The following is an 18,055-nucleotide window of genomic DNA, read 5'->3' on the forward strand; positions in this document are numbered from 1 at the left end:
TCCCCTTGGGTATCTAAAAATGAGAAAAAGTAGAATAGAAGATACTAAGGTTAAAAAAAATGTGACCCACATGCCACTTTAAACAAATAAGCAGAGGCACCTGGGTGGCTCAGTGGTTCAGTGTCTGCCTTTGGCTCAGGTTGTGATCCCGGGGTCCTGGGATTGAGTCCTGCATCAGGCTCCCCTTAGGGAGCCTGTTTCTCTCTCTGCCTATGCCTCTCTCTCTGTGTCTCTCATGAATAAATAAATAAAATCTTATAAAATAAATTCCATAAAAAAATAAAAATAAACCTGCAAAGCCCCTTAGTGAGTAGCTTTTAATTTTTAGTCGAAAAGATAAATAACCTAGCACTGAGTTAACATAGGAAAAAATTTCAAGATCCTGAGGGAATGCCAATATTTCTCTGAGAGGTAGAACATTAATGGTTTGAATAATAAAACCTGTTTCTGGGCTTCATTTGTGATTAAAGATACTTACTTTGTTTTGCAGAGTAAAGAAGGAGATTTTGTGTACAAAGAAGTTATCAAATCACCCACTGCCTCTCGCATCTCTCTTGGGAAAAAGGTGAAATCAGTGAAAGAGACAATGAGGAAGAGGATGTCTAAAAAATATAGCAGCTCTGTCTCTGAGCAGGTATGTAACTCCTGAGCAAAGTGCCAAGCCAAGGATAATTAGTCCTGAGATTTGATAAGGTGCTAAATACTATTCATTAATATTAATGAGGCTCTCGGACCATGCTTAGTTTATGGACACAGAAGTTCGATAGACCTTTATTCAGTAATTTATTCAAGGATTCAGTAAACATTTACAAAGCACCTAGAGCAGTCCGTGGTCAGTGCTGGGAATCCATGATGCAGACCCTGCCTTTTATAGACACATAAGAAAAAGATAACATGTAAAGAAATGATTATTCCTTAGTGCAATAAGCACTTAACATTTGATACAAAGGGAGGATTTTATTTGCAGAAATATTCCTTGCTACAAAATGGATGTTACCATAATCGAACCTAAAAAAGACACTCCTGTTTCCTTAGCAGATTTTTTAAAAAGGTTGCAGAAGTTTCTCCAAAAGATCATAGCAAGTAGACTCAAAGTCTTCTGACTGCAGGGCTCCCCATAGTGGTCATTTCTGTAGGGGCATTTTTCACTAACTGGACCTCCCTGTGGCCATTAAGATAGCACAGCATAGACCACCCCTTCCAGTTTTATAAATTCATCAGTAGAAATATGACCAGTTCCTGTCCTTAATTGTATGGGTGGAGGGAATAAAGGCATTTGGAGAGCTGAGCCTTGAGGTAATTTTGACCATTTGCACCTTTGTAGCATTCATTCTGTAGTCCGTTGAAGTATCTGTGTGTGAGATGTTTGTTTTCTTGAAATGTGTAGGTAATGCTGCTCTATCCACCAAATAAAACCAGGAAAAGCAGACATTTTTGTCAGCTGCTGCCCTCTGGTGGACATAGTAAGCTAAAACCCAAGCAGCTCCCTGTTTGAATTCCTGACCACCCGCTCTAGCTTGTGGCCTGCACTGTGATTCAGACAAAGCCCACATGGTGTCTTCACCGAATTACAGTGGTTCTCATTGAAGGGATTAGAGGGTAGATTTTTGTTTCCCCTCCAGTCCCAGGGCAACTGGGGCTATTTTTGATAGCCACAACTGGGTGGGGGTGGGGGGCAGGGTGGCTGCTACCGGCATCCAGTGGATACACGATAGGGATGCTGGCAAACGTTTTATGACAGCTCCCCACACAGTTATCCATCCAATATGCTGACAGTGCTCAGGTTGAGAAACTGGCTTGTGAGACCTACAGGGGAAGTCTGGGCTGCCTCCATGATTATTTTCCTTCCTTGTCTAGTGGCCCAGCAATGAGGCAAACTGTTCACTCTCCTGTGAAGCAGATGACATGCCAGTCACTGAAAGCAGCACCAGGGAGTGAAAGCACTTTGTTTAGTTGCTTTTCCCATGAATTAAAACATCCACTAAAAGCTCCTGTGTACGTACATTGTTAGTGGGTTTCTGCCTTACAGATCAGGAGCACAGAATGTTAATGTTGTTTTGAGCTGTTTTCTATAATTTTACTACCATAGAACAGGCACAAGCCTTAATTCTCTTTTTTAAAGCAGTCATTTCACATAAGTGGGGGAAGAAAAGGAATAAATGATCATTACAAAGCTTTTTGGAGACAGAAAACTACTGTTGCAAGGTTTTGGTTTGTTTTTGTTTTTTTTCCTAACATTTTAGTGGATATATCAACCATTACAGTAAAGATCTTTGCTCTGTTTCTGCTTCATGCCCGACACCTAGACTAGTACTTGTTCTTGTAGGTAAAATCAGCAAATATGTGATAAATAAATTAATAAAAGCATTTGAGAACATACAGTATCAGAGATGTATATTGCTGTTTTGCAAAATGTGCATGGTTTTCAGAAGCATTAAAAAAAGATAATTGGACAGATGACTTCTTTGATGATTCAGAAAGAGGATTAAAAACGCATTTAAGAATTCACACTTTGCAGCTTCAGTTACTTTACACTGATGGCACCTCTGTTTATAGTTGTTTTTCAGGTTGTTTGCTCACTTAAATGTAAAGCACAGGGACGCCTGAGTGGCTCAGTGGTTGAGCATCTGCCTTTGGCTCAGGGCATGATTCTGGTCCTGGGATCGAGTCCCCCATCAGGTTCCCCTCATGGAGCCTGCTTCTCCCTCTGCCTGTGTCTCTGCCTCTGTGTATCTCTCATAAAATCTAAAAAAAAAAATGTAAAGCACAAATATGTTTTGGGGGCACCTGACTGGCTTAGTCAGTAGAGCATGTGACTCCTGATGTCAGAGTCGTGAGTTCAAGCCCCACATTGGGCGCAGAGCTTACTTAAAAAAAAAATGTGTTTTGGATCAGAGGCTGCCATTACTGTTGTCCTTAAATGTTTGCAGGACCCGCAGAATCGGGTCAGAGCCCTTCTGATGATTCGGCACTATGCAAATAACAGGTTTCACTTAGATGGTTTTGTGCTCACGTGGTTATGGAACATGCCAGAAAGAGGTCTATTTTGGCAAGTAAACCACTCTGACTGCATGATATTGTCTATCCGTATAGCACCACCAATCAAGCATGCTGTACTTATATGTGCAAACAAGGGGCTGCCAAGCTAATGCTACACAGCCACCCTAAGAGTAGAAGAGTACTGCTGAGTCATGCCTGTCAGCATTCTGACCTGGAAGGGACTTCACAGCTTTGTACTAACAACACACAAAGGAAGTAAAAGGAGCAAAAACCAAATGGTGATAGAGAAATTTTATTATAGATCAAAAAATTGGTATTTTTGCTGTATATCCTAAATTGGTATTTCATTAGCTAATTCCAAGCATTTGCATAAACAGAAAAAGAATTCGGCCTTTTTGGTTTTTTTAAGTTTAAACATTTCTGATTAAATATTCTCTGATAGTACTTCCAGATACTACATTACTGATAGATTGTACTTGATCTGCATTTGAACTCCAGCTTTATTACTGGCCTATAGACCATGCTAGAAGGTTCTAAGCCTTTAATAAAATGTTCTCAGAGGGAGATAGATTTTTCTTGGAGATTTCAAGAATATCTATTTAAGCACGAGAAATGATTGAGTTACATGAACCACAACTTTAGACTGATGCAAGGGTATATAGATTTAAAAGGAGAATATTGGGTACAGAATGAAATATGGGTATAAAAATGGATTTGATTGATTTTGTTGAGAGCTAAATTGCCTCAGATTATAAAATGACACCCATCCACTCTGATGAAACTTAATTTCATTGAAACTCATTTCAGGACTCGGGCCTTGATGGAATGCCTGGCTCCCCCCCATCTTCACAGCCTGACAGTGAACACATGGACAAGCCCAAGCTCAAAGCCGGAGGTTCTGTAGAGAGTCTGCGCAGCTCTCTGAGTGGGCAGAGCTCGATGAGTACGTCTAGTTTGTAATTATACAAGATTTCAGTTGGAGTCAAAATCAGACTTTCCTGAGTGTCAGAGTCAGGCAGTTTAAAGATGAGTAAGACCAAGTTCCTACCTTTAGGATACTATTAAGAGACAGACCTGCAAAACAGGTGGACCTAGCATCCTATTTGTTTAGTAGCAGACGTATAGCAGTGGCAAAGAAGGGGTGATGAATTTTGATTGGAGAAAATGGGGAAAGCAGCTCAAAGGAAGGATCTGGAGAATGGAAGGATATGGAAAAATAAGTCAAGGGGAAAGGCTCATGAAATGACCAACAAATTAAGAGGTGGGGGAAGAGAGAATTTGGAATGTCACATGTAACACAAGCTACTCGACCACTCCTGGGCTAATGGGGGTGCCAGCTGGATGGCAAAGGGGAAGAGAGCAACTTAAAACACCACTTTCAAAGCCACTGGCCTTGGGCAAGTAACTGGACTTCTCTGAGTTTCCTCACCTGTAAAACAGGGTAAAAATAGTAAGCCTGGGAGCTTATGAATGTTGAAGGCTTGTGTTGTGTGGAACCTGGATTCCCAGGTCATAAAGGCAACTTGCTGAGTCCCTGGTCTACTTAGGTGGTTGATTAGGGATAAAAAACAGAAAACTCAGATCTCTTGGACTCCTAATCTGGCCCTGCTGTGGTCCTGACATATGCCTGTGACTTTTCCGCTCTGTCCCTTTGTTTCCTAACCTGTGATACCTTTGATGTCTTTAAGCTTTGCTATACAAGAAATCCGTATTTACCCTTGTTCTTCCTGTTTTTTTCTGTGCAGGTGGTCAAACAGTGAGTACCACTGATTCCTCGACCAGCAACAGGGAGAGTGTCAAGTCAGAAGATGGTGATGATGAGGAGCCCCCTTACCGGGGCCCCTTCTGTGGGCGTGCCAGGGTGCACACGGACTTCACGCCCAGTCCCTATGACACAGACTCACTCAAGCTCAAGGTAGGTCTCCACCTCAGAGCCATTCTTGGTATTTTCAAGAGGTGTTCTATTTTCCTTGCTGCTCAGTGCTGGGCTCCTGTGGTGCATACTGGCCAGTATCTTGGCTACTGTGATAAACCTGTCTCTCCTGTACAGAAAAACAAAAACAGAGACCCAGCTAGCATTGAGGACAAAGGTGGGTCTTGTGTTAATCCTCTGTCATCACCTTATCCACTAGCCCTTCCCTTTGAACTCAGCTTCCTTTTAGAATTCCTGTTGCCCTTCACCCTCCAGCTCTTGTCTTTCTCTGGCTGAAGAAACCTTCTTGTCTTCTCTGTGTGACTGACCAGTAATGTTTATATGGGACAGATGGCGCTGCACAAAATACATTAAGCAGTTATAGAACAGGGACTGCTGCTGGCATTTGCTTGGTGGGGAGTCTTTCTCTAGGAAGTAGGAGCTCTGGATGATGGCCAGGCATCCAGAAAGCCAGGTGCCCACCTAGTTGGAAGCCCTAAGAAAGACTTTAGCCACACCTCATCTTGTGGTGCAAGGGGTGGAGGGTATGGGACCTCAGGCCTGCATGGAATCTAGCAGAGTCAGGAGAGCTCTGGCTCACTGCCAAGCTCCCAGTTATGTGTGGTAATTTGTGGAATCCTGATTAACACATCTAATTGGTGCACAGTTCATGCCTAGAGATGTACCTAATGCAAAGATCTTTATTCCCTGGGCTGCAGAAAGGAGACGTCATTGATATAATTAGCAAGCCACCCATGGGCACCTGGATGGGTCTCTTGAACAACAAAGTTGGCACATTCAAGTTCATCTATGTAGATGTGCTAAATGAGGAAGAAGAGAAGCCCAAGCGCCCCACCAGAAGGAGGAGAAAAGGAAGACCACCCCAGCCCAAATCGGTGGAAGATCTACTTGATCGGATCAACCTGAAAGTTAGTTTCTTCCTGTTGTAGTCACACATGGCAACCTATTGCCTTCTCCTTTTCCTAAAATAAGCAAGGGCACTTTCCGGGAAGGGAGTGGGTGATCTATGTCATCCAACAAGGGTGGCCCATTACTACAATAAATATCTATTATTCTACAGAAACAGGTACCAGTGTTCAAACATGGCTGTTGACCTCCGCTGCAGGTGACCACATAAGTCCCAAGTCACAATTTACTGTAGCCCCAAGAATAGCTTTCAAAGAGCTGTGAGTTTCCAGCTATACCACCAGGGAGGGCTATAATCGCAAACCCCCTGGCGCCCTGCTCACTCAGCCCCACAGGCTGTGAGGATCAACCCACGGCCCCTCTCCCAGTGTTATTCCCAGGATCTAGTGCATAGGGGCTGCAGCTGTACCTTCTGTTTCCTCCTTGCAAAACCCTCTTGCTCCTGAGGAAGTCACAGGGCTTTGAGTTGGGATTTCAGTAGCTCTGTAAAGGAAGAAAAGTGACTCCACTGTGTGCTGTGTGGCCTTAAAGGCGTCAGTCAGAGCAAAGGCACAGTTCAAATGCAAGCCAGTGGAGTCCACCTCAGCCTGCAAGGTCCATCTTCTTAACCCATGATTAATGAAATGCCCTGCCTTCCTGCTAAGCTGTGCAACTGGGAGGTGCAGAACAGATTACAAATGATAGTTACCAATCTTGCAATTAGCAGGAAAGGGACTGTGGAGAGAGTTCAGGAGTTTGAGGCTGGGTGTTGGTCGTGGATCACGTAGCAGAGCTTGCTGACTCACTTGTGTCCTCCCTCCCAGGAGCACATGCCCACTTTCCTGTTCAATGGATATGAAGATCTGGACACCTTTAAGCTCCTGGAGGAGGAAGACTTGGATGAGTTAAATATCAGGGACCCAGAACACAGGGCTGTTCTCTTGACAGCAGTGGAGCTGTTACAGGAATATGACAGTAAGTTCCTCCCAGCACACAAGTGTGCCTTGTTAGATCAGCCACAAGCTCGGGCCCTAGAGTCACTCCTTTGGTCCCACTCCATCCAAAGCCAGGATCCGTTTGTTCTGTACTCTGTCAAATGGCACAAAGGTATGAATTGCCAACATAGCCCTTTTGGTTGATGCTGGAGAGCAAAAGAAAACACTACTGGTTCCTTTCCTGGTGTGTTTCTAGGTAACATTTGAGGAAAACGCTGCCCTCAGGAATTGAGAAACGAATTACAGTTTTCTTAGCACAGTAGACGGCACCTTTGGCAGTGCTGGGATGTGCAGCTTGGCAGGTCATCAGGAGACCTGGGCACAAATGAAGCTGATGCCCTGGGAGCGTCCTGCCAGCCATGGGCTAATCACTTCTCAGAGCACACTGGAGTAGTTTTCTTATTGAATGGGAGGGTTCATGAATACTTGACATTCATCAGCTTCCACTGAAACAGCAGGAAATACCTGAAGTGAATACAGCGAGCAGAGAATTCCATATTGCTCGTTTTCAGCCAAGGCGAGAGCTCATTTTTATAGTCCACGGGCAGAGTTCAGTAGGCTCGCAGCTTTTATGGAGTCTATTTGAATACGCTGTATCCTTTGCTCCATTAACCTAGTCTTATCTTGCTCTTTATTCTTCAATCTGACATCAAAAATACCCCTGAAATTATTCATCACGAGGGGAGTATCCTTTCTAGTTATTGAATTCAAATGCATTTTCTTTCAAGTGCCCTGCTTCCCTAGCTAATAGCATTTCTGTTGCTAAAAGACAACCAAAACCATGGTTAATGGTGGGGAAAAAAAAAAAAATATATATATATATATATATATATATATATATATATATATATTACTGAATGGATCAGGCCCACGAGACATGGAAGCAAGTGAGTCAGTACAGTTAAGTTCACTTCTGCTTAATCAGTCCTCCCTCTAAATTAACTGATAAACATAGAGGACCACACAACATCCAATAGATATCTGAACCCTAGATAAATACACTGCCTCCAGGGATAGATTTGAAGAGAATTGTGCTTCGTAGTCACTACTACTTTATAACCGCGTCTCTCTGGTATAGGAGCTGTCTCTTGGGAAGTGGACGTGCGGCCAGGTTGTGTAGAGAGAGCCACCTGGCCCAGTGCCTGGTGTGGCCAGCCAGCTATATGAATATCAATTAACATTCAATCATCTACTCTCCTGAACCACATCTGCTCTATAAAATAGCTCATTTGCTCTTCCTTAGCCACTAGGAACAGCTGGTTTATAAACCCTATCTGTTATGTTTCCTGTCGCATTCAGAACATAGGAGTGAGGGTAAACCCTGAGTGTAAGGATGGATCTGTGCTTAGTGTCTTTCCTGCCACACTGGCTCAAATTCATTGTCCCTCCAGGGATCACATCCTGAGGTTTGTACCAGGGGAGATTTTATAGGAGGGAATCTGCCTATCATCATGCATACTTAGAAGTATAAAGAGGGCTCTTTGCTACTTTATTTTTTTTAAGATTTTATTTATTTATTCATGAGACACACAGAGAGAGAGAGAGAGAGAGAGAGAGGCAGAGACATAGGCAGAGGGAGAAGCAGGCTCCATGCAGGGAGCCCGATGTGGGACTCAGTCTCGGGACTCCAGGATCACACCCTGGGCCAAAGGCAGGCGCCAAACTGCTGAGCCACCCAGGTGTCCCTCTTTGCTTTTTTATAAATACCATTTGAACTCCGTGCTGTGCCACTGCTTAGAATATCCCTAATGCATGAAGTAGCACTTCCCTTTATTGGTTCTAAAACAAAGGCTTCAGGGGCTCTGGGGTGCTCATGAGTGCCAACGGTCTGGGTCCAGGTCTATCCTAGGATTATAAGACTTTACATTCAGTGCAGTTAAATTGTGTTTAAGAAGTATTCTAAGTAACTGATAACCTAAAGGAGCACCGTAGATTTCTGTCAAACTAAATTTCTATGTACAAGACAGATCCAGAGATCTACTGATCTAGCTCTGCCACCCACAAGAGCAAGAAGCATGTACATCTCCAGCACTGCTTGGCAGTCAGACCTACCAGTTCCTCTCATTGCACAGCCATGCGTGGGAAATGCAGGCCTTCGTAACAAGGTTCCGTTTGGAAAAGACTCTAATTATCTAATAGTACTTCCCTACACTGACACCAAAACCACTGTGCTAGGCCTGCCACGGAAAAGCTCTTTTTAAATAATTAAGAATTTTAATCCACAATTATTTCTCACAGAAAAGTACAGAGGAAAAACAAATCCACATATCCACCTCTTAAATCCAACTAAAAGTCAACATTTTGGCATATTTGCTTCGGTTCTTTTTTAAAGACATACAGGGAACTGTAACCAGCTCCCTGAAAGGCCTACTATCCAAGTTTTCCTTTCCGAGGTAACTGCTCTCCAGAAGGTGGTGTGTGTCCTAGTGCACAAGCACCTTTTCATGATGGACTATCTCCATGTCTTAGCAGGTTCTTCTCTCCCGCCCCCCCCCCCCCCACAGCCACTCCATGAGTATGTGAGATAGGGGGAGGACTTAACCCAGAACCCCTTCAGGCCTGAGGTCAGGTCGTGCCCAAACGGGTTTACAGCCCCCAAACCCTGTCCTCCACGCTTGAGTATGAGAATTTTCATGGTCTTAGCTCACCTTCTTTGTTATCCTTTGTATCTTGGCATTCATGCTAGTATAAGTGGGGGGGGGGGGGGGTATGGCTTTGAATCTATAGAACATCTAAGAGGTCTCCCTAATGAAGGAAGGCAAATTACTTGGTAAATATTGGCTTTCAGTGTTAGTTGGAGTCCTGCTAAGTAGCTGTTGAATGGATCTTTGAGGAAGAAAGTGACTGTGTAGCCCTTTGACATGTGTCATGATTACATCATCTGAACTGGTTTTCAGGCAACATGAGGGGGTGATCCCTTCACTCACCATAACTTCAGGCACCCCGACTGTGTCTGCTGAGGTTGGCATCCCTGAAGACACAGACACAGTCTGCATGTTCATACAGTGAGAGGGACAAGTGCACTCTTTCATTCCCATTGGTCAGCACTTTAGAGTCTGTTTTGGCTGAAGCGGTACACTGAACTGTCTCGCCAAGGACAAACTACACTGATTCCTCTCCTGGGTTGTAATTGATAGCTCAAAGCCCTCATTTTATACATATCATTTTCCTAAATAACATACTAGATGAGGACAAAGGCCACTTCAAATCCACAGACTCTTCCACATAATGAGGACATCACTCTAGAATGTTCTACTTTCTGGGGGGTCGGGGTGGGGGAGGGTGATGGTTTTGCTGTTGTGCTTCCAATTAATTTTTCATTAATCATTTAAAAAATAGCACTTCTTAATGTGGGGTTCTACTTTAAGGACTTACTCTGCCATGATGAGTGTCCTAAACTGCTTTCTATGTGAGAAATGCAAACAGGAAATGGTGAGTGGGCAGTAGGGATGGGATGGCTAGTGCGTTGCAGGATGGTGCTCATCTGCCTTCCTACAATTTATTTTTTAATGACCTGAGAAAGGGCATCAGATTTATTTTTTTTCTTTATGTATGTGATGGTGGGGAGGGACAGTGAAAACAAAAGAAAGCCATTTATGCAGAAAATGTTTTCTTGTGACCCAAGAAACTTTCTTATGTGACCCAAGTACTTTCTCTGAATAATAATACAATAACCTCACTCCCATGTAAGATGAATGTGCAGGTGACATGGCTGGGTGATGAAGGTTCCCCTGCCCCTTACTTCCCATGTGATTGCCTTTAGGGACTTTCCCTGGACAGAAAACACCACATCCTTCTCTTTAGAGGGTTCTTTTTTTTTTTTTTTTTTTTATGATAGTTACAGAGAGAGAGAGAGAGAGAGAGAGAGAGGCAGAGACACAGGCAGAGGGAGAAGCAGGCTCCATGCACCGGGAGCCCGACGTGGGATTCGATCCCAGGTCTCCAGGATCGCGCCCTGGGCCAAAGACAGGCGCCAAACCGCTGCGCCACCCAGGGATCCCTAGAGGGTTCTTTAAAATGAGGACATCTAACTTACAGTAACCCTCCTGAAAGAGTATTCAAGTTAGAGACTTCCTGAACTTTCCTGGTCTTACCTTTGTGTCCAGTAAATAGAAATGCTGACCCCAAACAAAGGGAGAGGCAGAAAGGAAATCAAACCTTTTAACACATTCCAAATAACAAAAACAGAAGGATTTAATGTGTGTCCCCCATCAGGTTAAGGCTTTATTTTTTTTCATTTTTTTAAAAGATTTTATTTATTTATTCATGAGAGACACAGAGAGAGAGAGGCAGAGACACAGGCAGAGGGAGAAGCAGGCTCTATGCAGGGAGCCTGACATGGGACTTGATCCCAGGTCTCCAGGATCAGGCCCTGGGCTAAAGGCAGTGCTAAACCGCTGAGCCACCCGGGCTGCCCAGATTAGGGCTTTATGCCCCCATTTGCTAGCCTTACTCCTATTGAGAGAATATGAAAACCAGCACTTGTCACCAAGACCTCAGAATGCCCCTAAATTAGTAATAAAATTTAATATTTCATTTGCCACTTACTTTGATGTTGGCTTCCAAATTTAGAAAGCTGGTGACACATAACTTGGGAGACAAATCTTAGAGTAACCTGCTTGTGAAAGGAGCATCTTCACTCTTGGTTTCCATTCTGTGGTACAATCTCCCAGAAAGGACCATGACTGCTAACACAATGCTCTGAATTTTCCCTCTTCCTGATTGGCCTTGATGCCAGAGTCCTCCTCTGGGTATCTTAAAACACACGACCTGCAGCTACATACTCTCCCTCTAAATTTATTATCATAATAATACTTTATAGGAAAATGATCTGATCTCCTCTGTTCATTTTTATTTTGCTCACTTTAAAATAGTTTGCTCTCTTGAAGAAATTCAAGGCTTAAAAACATATGATTGATAGCAGGATAAAATCAGGGTCTGATTGATTCTGAACCTCTGCTTTTCCTTCCCTGATTCCATGCTATGTGTTTACCTTCTCTAGGTAACAGTGACCAGTCAGGATCCCAGGAGAAACTTCTTGTTGACAGCCAGGGCCTGAGTGGATGCTCTCCACGAGACTCAGGATGCTATGAAAGCAGTGAGAACCTGGAACACGGTAATGTCCACACAGATTATTGTGAATGTGCCTTAATATTCAAGCCATTTGGGTCATTTATGACTATCTTTCTTCCTTAGCCCGAGCCACGCTTTTGGGAATACTGCAATAGGAAGGAAGAATTTTTTCAGGATTACTGGTACTTAAGATTCGTAAAAAGACTAAATATCTCTCAAGAAGCTAGGCAATGGAGTTTTTTGAGAAACGAGCATAATGGTCTTCTTATTCTTCCATCCCAGTTCACACATAAATGGAAAGTTTAAGACACTTGTGTGTCAGAGAAAGGATCCTCAACTTCACGTTATCTGGAAGCTCTTAGTGCCTTAGCCCCGTGTGGATCATGAAAAGAACCAGAGGGTTTAGAACGAGATAGTCCTGGTCCTGGGGGTTTGAACAGAGATTTTACAAGCCCAAGACTTTGGTCAAATGACTTCACACCTCTGAGCCCCCTCACCACTGAAATAGTAAATGAGCATCTTTCTTACAGATTGTTCTAAGAGTTAAACAAAGTAAGGATATATTAATACCTAGGCTTTTTTAAACACGGACTACAAATTGTTCAGTGTTTGGACATGCCCAGTGAAGCAAACTGTCTTGTCCTCCTGTGGATCACGGTTGCATCACTCCTCTGATGAACAGATAGATTTGGCAGTGGTATGTCACAGATGACAGTACAAAAACACCTAAATCCATACCGCAATACAGCAAAAAGACTGACTTTATCCAAAAGTCTTTGCTTCATTTCTGTGGAAGCTAAATCTCTGAATAAGTATAGGCTATATGATTAAATCTTAAAATACTACATTTTTGTCTTTAAAAAAAAAAAAATCTCAAATTTCAGACCAGCTAGACATAACTACCATACATCTAATATGGTACTTCCTTCTCCCACAGAGAGCATTACGGGGGCTCATTGTTACGTCCCCACACTTCACCTACCCATGGCCTACTTCCTGGAAATTATTAGAGAATATGTTTTTGCCCTTAACTGGAGCACTGAGCACCAGCCATACCCACTGCAAATGACAAACTCAATCTCAATCAGTAGTTTACTTATAATATATTCTTCATAATTATACACACATAGATGTTCAACAGACAGATTTTGGAACAAACAGCATCAGCCATAAACTTTATTTTGAAAACAAGCATAACAGTATACTAGCAAGGTATAACATTGAGGTTTTCAAAATAGGTATGACTTTTTTTTTTTTTTTTTCATCTTTTCTGCCTGGTCCACTTAACAGTTAAGAACATGGTATCTCCCCACCCCACCCCACCCTCTTTGTTAAAGCTGTTCTAGTTCTCACTAGGAAAGTATTTTCATTGAAGGTAGAGATAAATGCGAGGTGCATTTAAAGGAGCCAGTGCTTGTTCTGCAACTGTTAAGCCCTGGTCTGTGGAGTTGGCAGCCAGTCTCAGGGGGGTTCCCAGGGCCTTGGTGCTGGGAGGGATGGTGGCCACGGTGGGCCGGGGGGGGGGGGGGGTAGCAACATGTCTGGGCTTTGCCTTGAGCCATCTCAACACTAGCTTTGATCTTTTTGTAAATGAAGCTTCATTAAAAAGGATACACCTGATTTGAAAAGTATGGTTTTCTGAAAAAGGATGATTCTGTTACCATTATGAACTTGGCAATCATCTTTTCCTTTCTGACCTCTTCTTCTCCTAGCACATAGTCTGCAGTGTCTGCTCCTCCTGACTGCCATGTGAGGCAAATAAATTGCATCCAAAATACCTGCAGCTGTAAAACCTAAATTGTGTGTCTCCTATGTCCTTTTCTTTTCACAGTAAAAACCCGCATTCGAGTTTTGGGAGCTATTAGGTCCTTAAGGAAAACAATTTACCAGGTCAGCCATCCATCAGGGTCACAAAGGCAGCAGTATCTTAAACGCTCTGCGCCATGGCCTGAGTGCAGAGCAATTACTGAGGCAGAGGGTGATCTGAAGGCCACGTGTCTTATTTCCTCCCTGTCCTCACAGGGAGGCCCTCAGTAGGAAATTTCAGGAAGCTTACTTGTCTCACACAGGCATCTGACATTAAATGGGGTCAGGTGCATTCCATTTTACCATTGATGGGTCTGATGTCCTCTTGCCCCAGACTCCTTTTATAGCAAGAAACGTAACTACTGTTAAAGACCGTTGTAAAGGATCCCCTAAAGTCCTGTCGGACACATGAAGACCATCATGAAAAATGCCCAGGGTTGATAGTTGCTATTTAATCCTATCAAGTAGCCCATCTGTTAAAATATTGAGCACCTACCGAAGCAAAGCTTTTTAAACTGCAGATTGCAGTTCATTAGTGGACTGTAAAATCAGTTTAGAAGGTCACAGAGAGTAGTTTTATAAAATAGAAAATACCAGGGTGCATTCCAAAGGTAAGATTGGTATTGTTACTTGTAATCTTTGTTTCATTATGTCTCTGTGTGTACTGGATGAATGTATAATGTGTTTCTTACTGTAGGTCATAATTTAAAAAAATAGTTTGAGAGCCATTATGAGCTCAAAACCAGGACTGGACTGGGGTTCTCCCAGTGAGTGGGCAGGGTGTGGACTTTACAGAGGTACTCACTGTCAGGTACTCACCTATACCTGCCTGACCTTGACAGCAGTCACCTCCACTTGTGCCCCCTAGGCACTTTGCTCACCTCCCCTAATCCCAATTCTGATGAGCATTTTGGGGACTTCAAAATTTGATCCATGAACTCTGCCAAAATGTTTTATCAATTTGGGAAGATAGTGGTTCCCCCTAAATCCTAGTGTTACAGCAGCCTGTGTTAAGATGGCACTGAAAACTCACCTAGGGGACTTCTGGAAGGTGGCAGAGTAGGAGGATCCTAAGCTTACCTTGTCCCATGGACACAACTAAGTAACAGCCACATCAATGCATCCAACCCAGAATACAACCCAACAATGGGCAAAACAGACTTTCCAGTTGAGTGGAGACATGGTCAGGAACCAAACTCCTGGTGAAACCAACCACAAACAGGAGGAACTCCATAAGCACCAGAGAATGGAGAACAGACCCCACACCAGGCACCCTAGACATGGGGGGGGGGGTGGCTACAATGAGAAGATTAGTCTCCACCATCTGGCTTTGAAAACCAGTGGGTCTTAGCTTTGTGAGTTTTTAATAACCAGCTGGACTTAACTCCAGGTACTTTAAAAATCAGTGGCCCAGCTCCAGGAGAGCTGAGGGTGACAGGAAATAGTCCTGGCCCTGAAAGAGTTAGCATAACAAACAACCTTGCTGAGATATGGCATAGAAGCAGCAGTCTGAAAAGCACCTGGGGTATGCATGCAGGAGATTTACTTAATAATCTCAGAATTGGTGCTGGAGAGACCAGGATCTTTAGGAGACTTCTCCAAGAACAAAAGAGCTGGCTGGTGCCATTGCCTCCACCCCCACCTGGACTACCTGCAGGAAACAGAGTGAAGACTCTCCACCTACCTTGCTAACACCATGCACCCTGCCCCCAGGTTCTCCTGTGAACTTGCTCCATCCAGACCACCTCAGTTGGCAGGACTCCCTCCAAAGCAGAGCTTGCCAGGTCTCATCCTATAAGCAGCCTTGGCAGGGATTGTTGCCTCTGAAAAATGATTCGTGCCCCACAGAGAGGGGAAGATAACCACACACCCCACTATACTCAGTCCCAGCAGCCAAACCTTATAAATACCAGTGCAGAGTGAGTGCCCTACCAATCAATGCATCTGCAGTCCTGGCAGGCATCTGGCCTGACTATCAGCCCTGCCCACCAACAAAAACTTCTCAGAACAACGCAAGGAGAACACTGTAGTTGAGTATGACTGCAGCTCTTGCAAATGGGCAGAGAGTAGGCATCTGATCTGACTGCTACCACCACCCAACTGCAAGCCCATGACTACCCAAACTGATCTCTTAGCATAGGGACCAAACCCAGCCCACCACAGGCAAAGTAGACACAACCAACTGGACTGAAGGCAAATGAGGCTCAGCCACAACAGTAGGGTACACTCAGTTCACATAGAAGACACCCTTGAAGCTTCTGGTTGAGGTGAATTAGGGACATTGTGCTATAGGGCACCACAGGACCTCTCCTTCATAAGGTTACATAAGGAGACATAACTGACTTTCCTAATAAGTACAAACAAATGCAGTGTTAGACAAAATAAGGAGATAGAAGGATATGTCCCAAATGAAAGAACAGGACAAAACCACAGCCAAAGAGCTGAATGAAACAGATAAGTAATATGCCTGAAGAATTAAAAATAATGGTCATAAAGATACTGGATTTGAGAAGAGTAGAAGATCCCAGATCTTCAACAAAGATGGAAAATATGAAAAAGAACCAATCGGAGATGAACTCAATCATTGAAACTTTAAGTAACTAGAAGGAATCAGTAGTAGATTAGAGGAAGCAAAGAATGGATCAGTGAGCTGGAAGACAGAGTATTGGTAAGTAACCAAGCTGAACATCAAAAAGACAAAAGAAAAAGAATAGGTTAAGGGAACTCAGTGACATAATCAAGTAATAACTTCACATTATAGGGATCCCAGGAAGAGAAAATGGGGCAGAAAATTGATTTTAAGAAATAATAGCTGAAAACTTCCCAAATCTAGGGAAAGAAACAGACATCTGCCTCCAGGAGGCAGAGAGAGCGCTCAACAAAATCAATACAAAGAGGTCCACACAGAGATACATAATAATTGGCAAAAAGTGCTAACAAAGAGAATCTTTAAAGCCACAAGAGAGAACAGTTACATATAAGGAAAACCCCATAAGGCTATATCAGCTGAGTTTTCGCCAGAAACATTGCAGGGGCCAGAGGGAATGGCATGATATATTCAAAATGCTGAAACAACAACAACAAAAAATTGCAACCAAGAATGCCCTACCCAGCATGGCTATTATTCAGAATAGGAGGAGAGCTAAAGTGTTTCTCAGACAAACAAGGTAAGTTAATCACCACTTAACCAGCCTTACAAGAAACACTAAAGGGAATTAAGTAGAAAGAAGATGCTATAATCAGGAATAAGAAAATTATGAAAGGAAAACATTTCACAGGTAAATACAAATATAAAAGTAGATCAGTCATTTACAAAACCAGTACAGAGGTTAAAACACAAAAGCAGTACAGTCAATTGTATCTGTAAAAATCAGTCAAGCAATGCACAAAATAAGATGTAAAGTATGACATCATATACATAAAACATGGGGTTTAGGGGTGGAAGGAGTAAAAATTTAGTGCTTTTAGAAAGGTTTCAAATTTAAGTGACCATCAAATTAATATAAACTGCTAGGTGCATAGGATGTTCCATATCAAATTAATGGTAACCACAGATCAAAACCTATAACAGATATGTAAAAATGAAGGGAAAAGAATTACGGCATATCAAGAGAGTAAGAGAAGAAAGGAACAAAGAACTAAGACAACTATAAAATAAGGAACAAAATGGCAATAAGTACATACTTATCAGTAATTAATTTGAATGTAAATGGACTCAATGCTCCAGTCAAAAGATGTGGCATGACTGAATATATAAAAAAGCAAGACCCACCTATATGCGGCCTACAAGAGACTTGCTTCAGACCTACCTAAAGACACAGAGTGAAAATGAAGGAATAGAAAAACACTTACCATGTTAATGAATGTGAAAAAGAAAGCTGAGGTAGCAATATTTATATTGGAACAAACTGACTTTCACACAAACAGTGTAACAAGAGACAAAGCAGTACTCTCTATAAAGAGAACAATCCAGTAAGAGTATATAACAATTGTAAATATTTATGCACCCATCATGGGAGAACCTGCATATATAAAGCAATATTAACAGATATAAAGGAAGACATTGGCAGGAATACAGTAATAGGGGGCTTGAACCCATGGATAGATCGTCCAGACAGAAAATCAGCAAAGGAACAGTGGCTTTGAATAACACAATGGGTCAGTTGGACCTAATAGATATATTCAGAACATTCCACCCAAAAACAGAATACACATTCAGGTGCACATGGAACATTCCAGAATAGATCACATGTTAGGCCACAAAGCAAGTCTCAACAAAGTCAAAAAGACTGGAACAATATCAGGCATCTTTTCCAACCACAAAGGTATGAGACTAGAAATTAACCACAAGAAAAAGTCTGGA

At 42.8% G+C, this 18,055-nt stretch overlaps 1 protein-coding gene across 3 annotated transcripts in view; it reads left to right on the forward strand.

Annotated features, from left to right (window-relative positions):
• The window catches only part of SASH1 (SAM and SH3 domain containing 1), a 255,510-nt gene that overhangs the window by 227,536 nt on the left and 9,919 nt on the right, over nt 1–18,055 (forward strand). For all 3 annotated transcript variants that reach the window (XM_041745577.1, XM_041745576.1, XM_041745578.1), the window contains 6 exons: nt 491–634; nt 3,808–3,943; nt 4,746–4,915; nt 5,632–5,841; nt 6,643–6,793; nt 11,816–11,929. In XM_041745577.1, coding sequence (XP_041601511.1) covers nt 491–634; nt 3,808–3,943; nt 4,746–4,915; nt 5,632–5,841; nt 6,643–6,793; nt 11,816–11,929 — 925 coding nt within the window. The remainder of the gene's footprint in view (nt 1–490; nt 635–3,807; nt 3,944–4,745; nt 4,916–5,631; nt 5,842–6,642; nt 6,794–11,815; nt 11,930–18,055) is intronic.

The sequence above is a fragment of the Vulpes lagopus genome, chromosome 2 (assembly GCF_018345385.1).
Source record: "Vulpes lagopus strain Blue_001 chromosome 2, ASM1834538v1, whole genome shotgun sequence".
In the NCBI taxonomy this organism is placed as follows: domain Eukaryota; kingdom Metazoa; phylum Chordata; class Mammalia; order Carnivora; family Canidae; genus Vulpes; species Vulpes lagopus.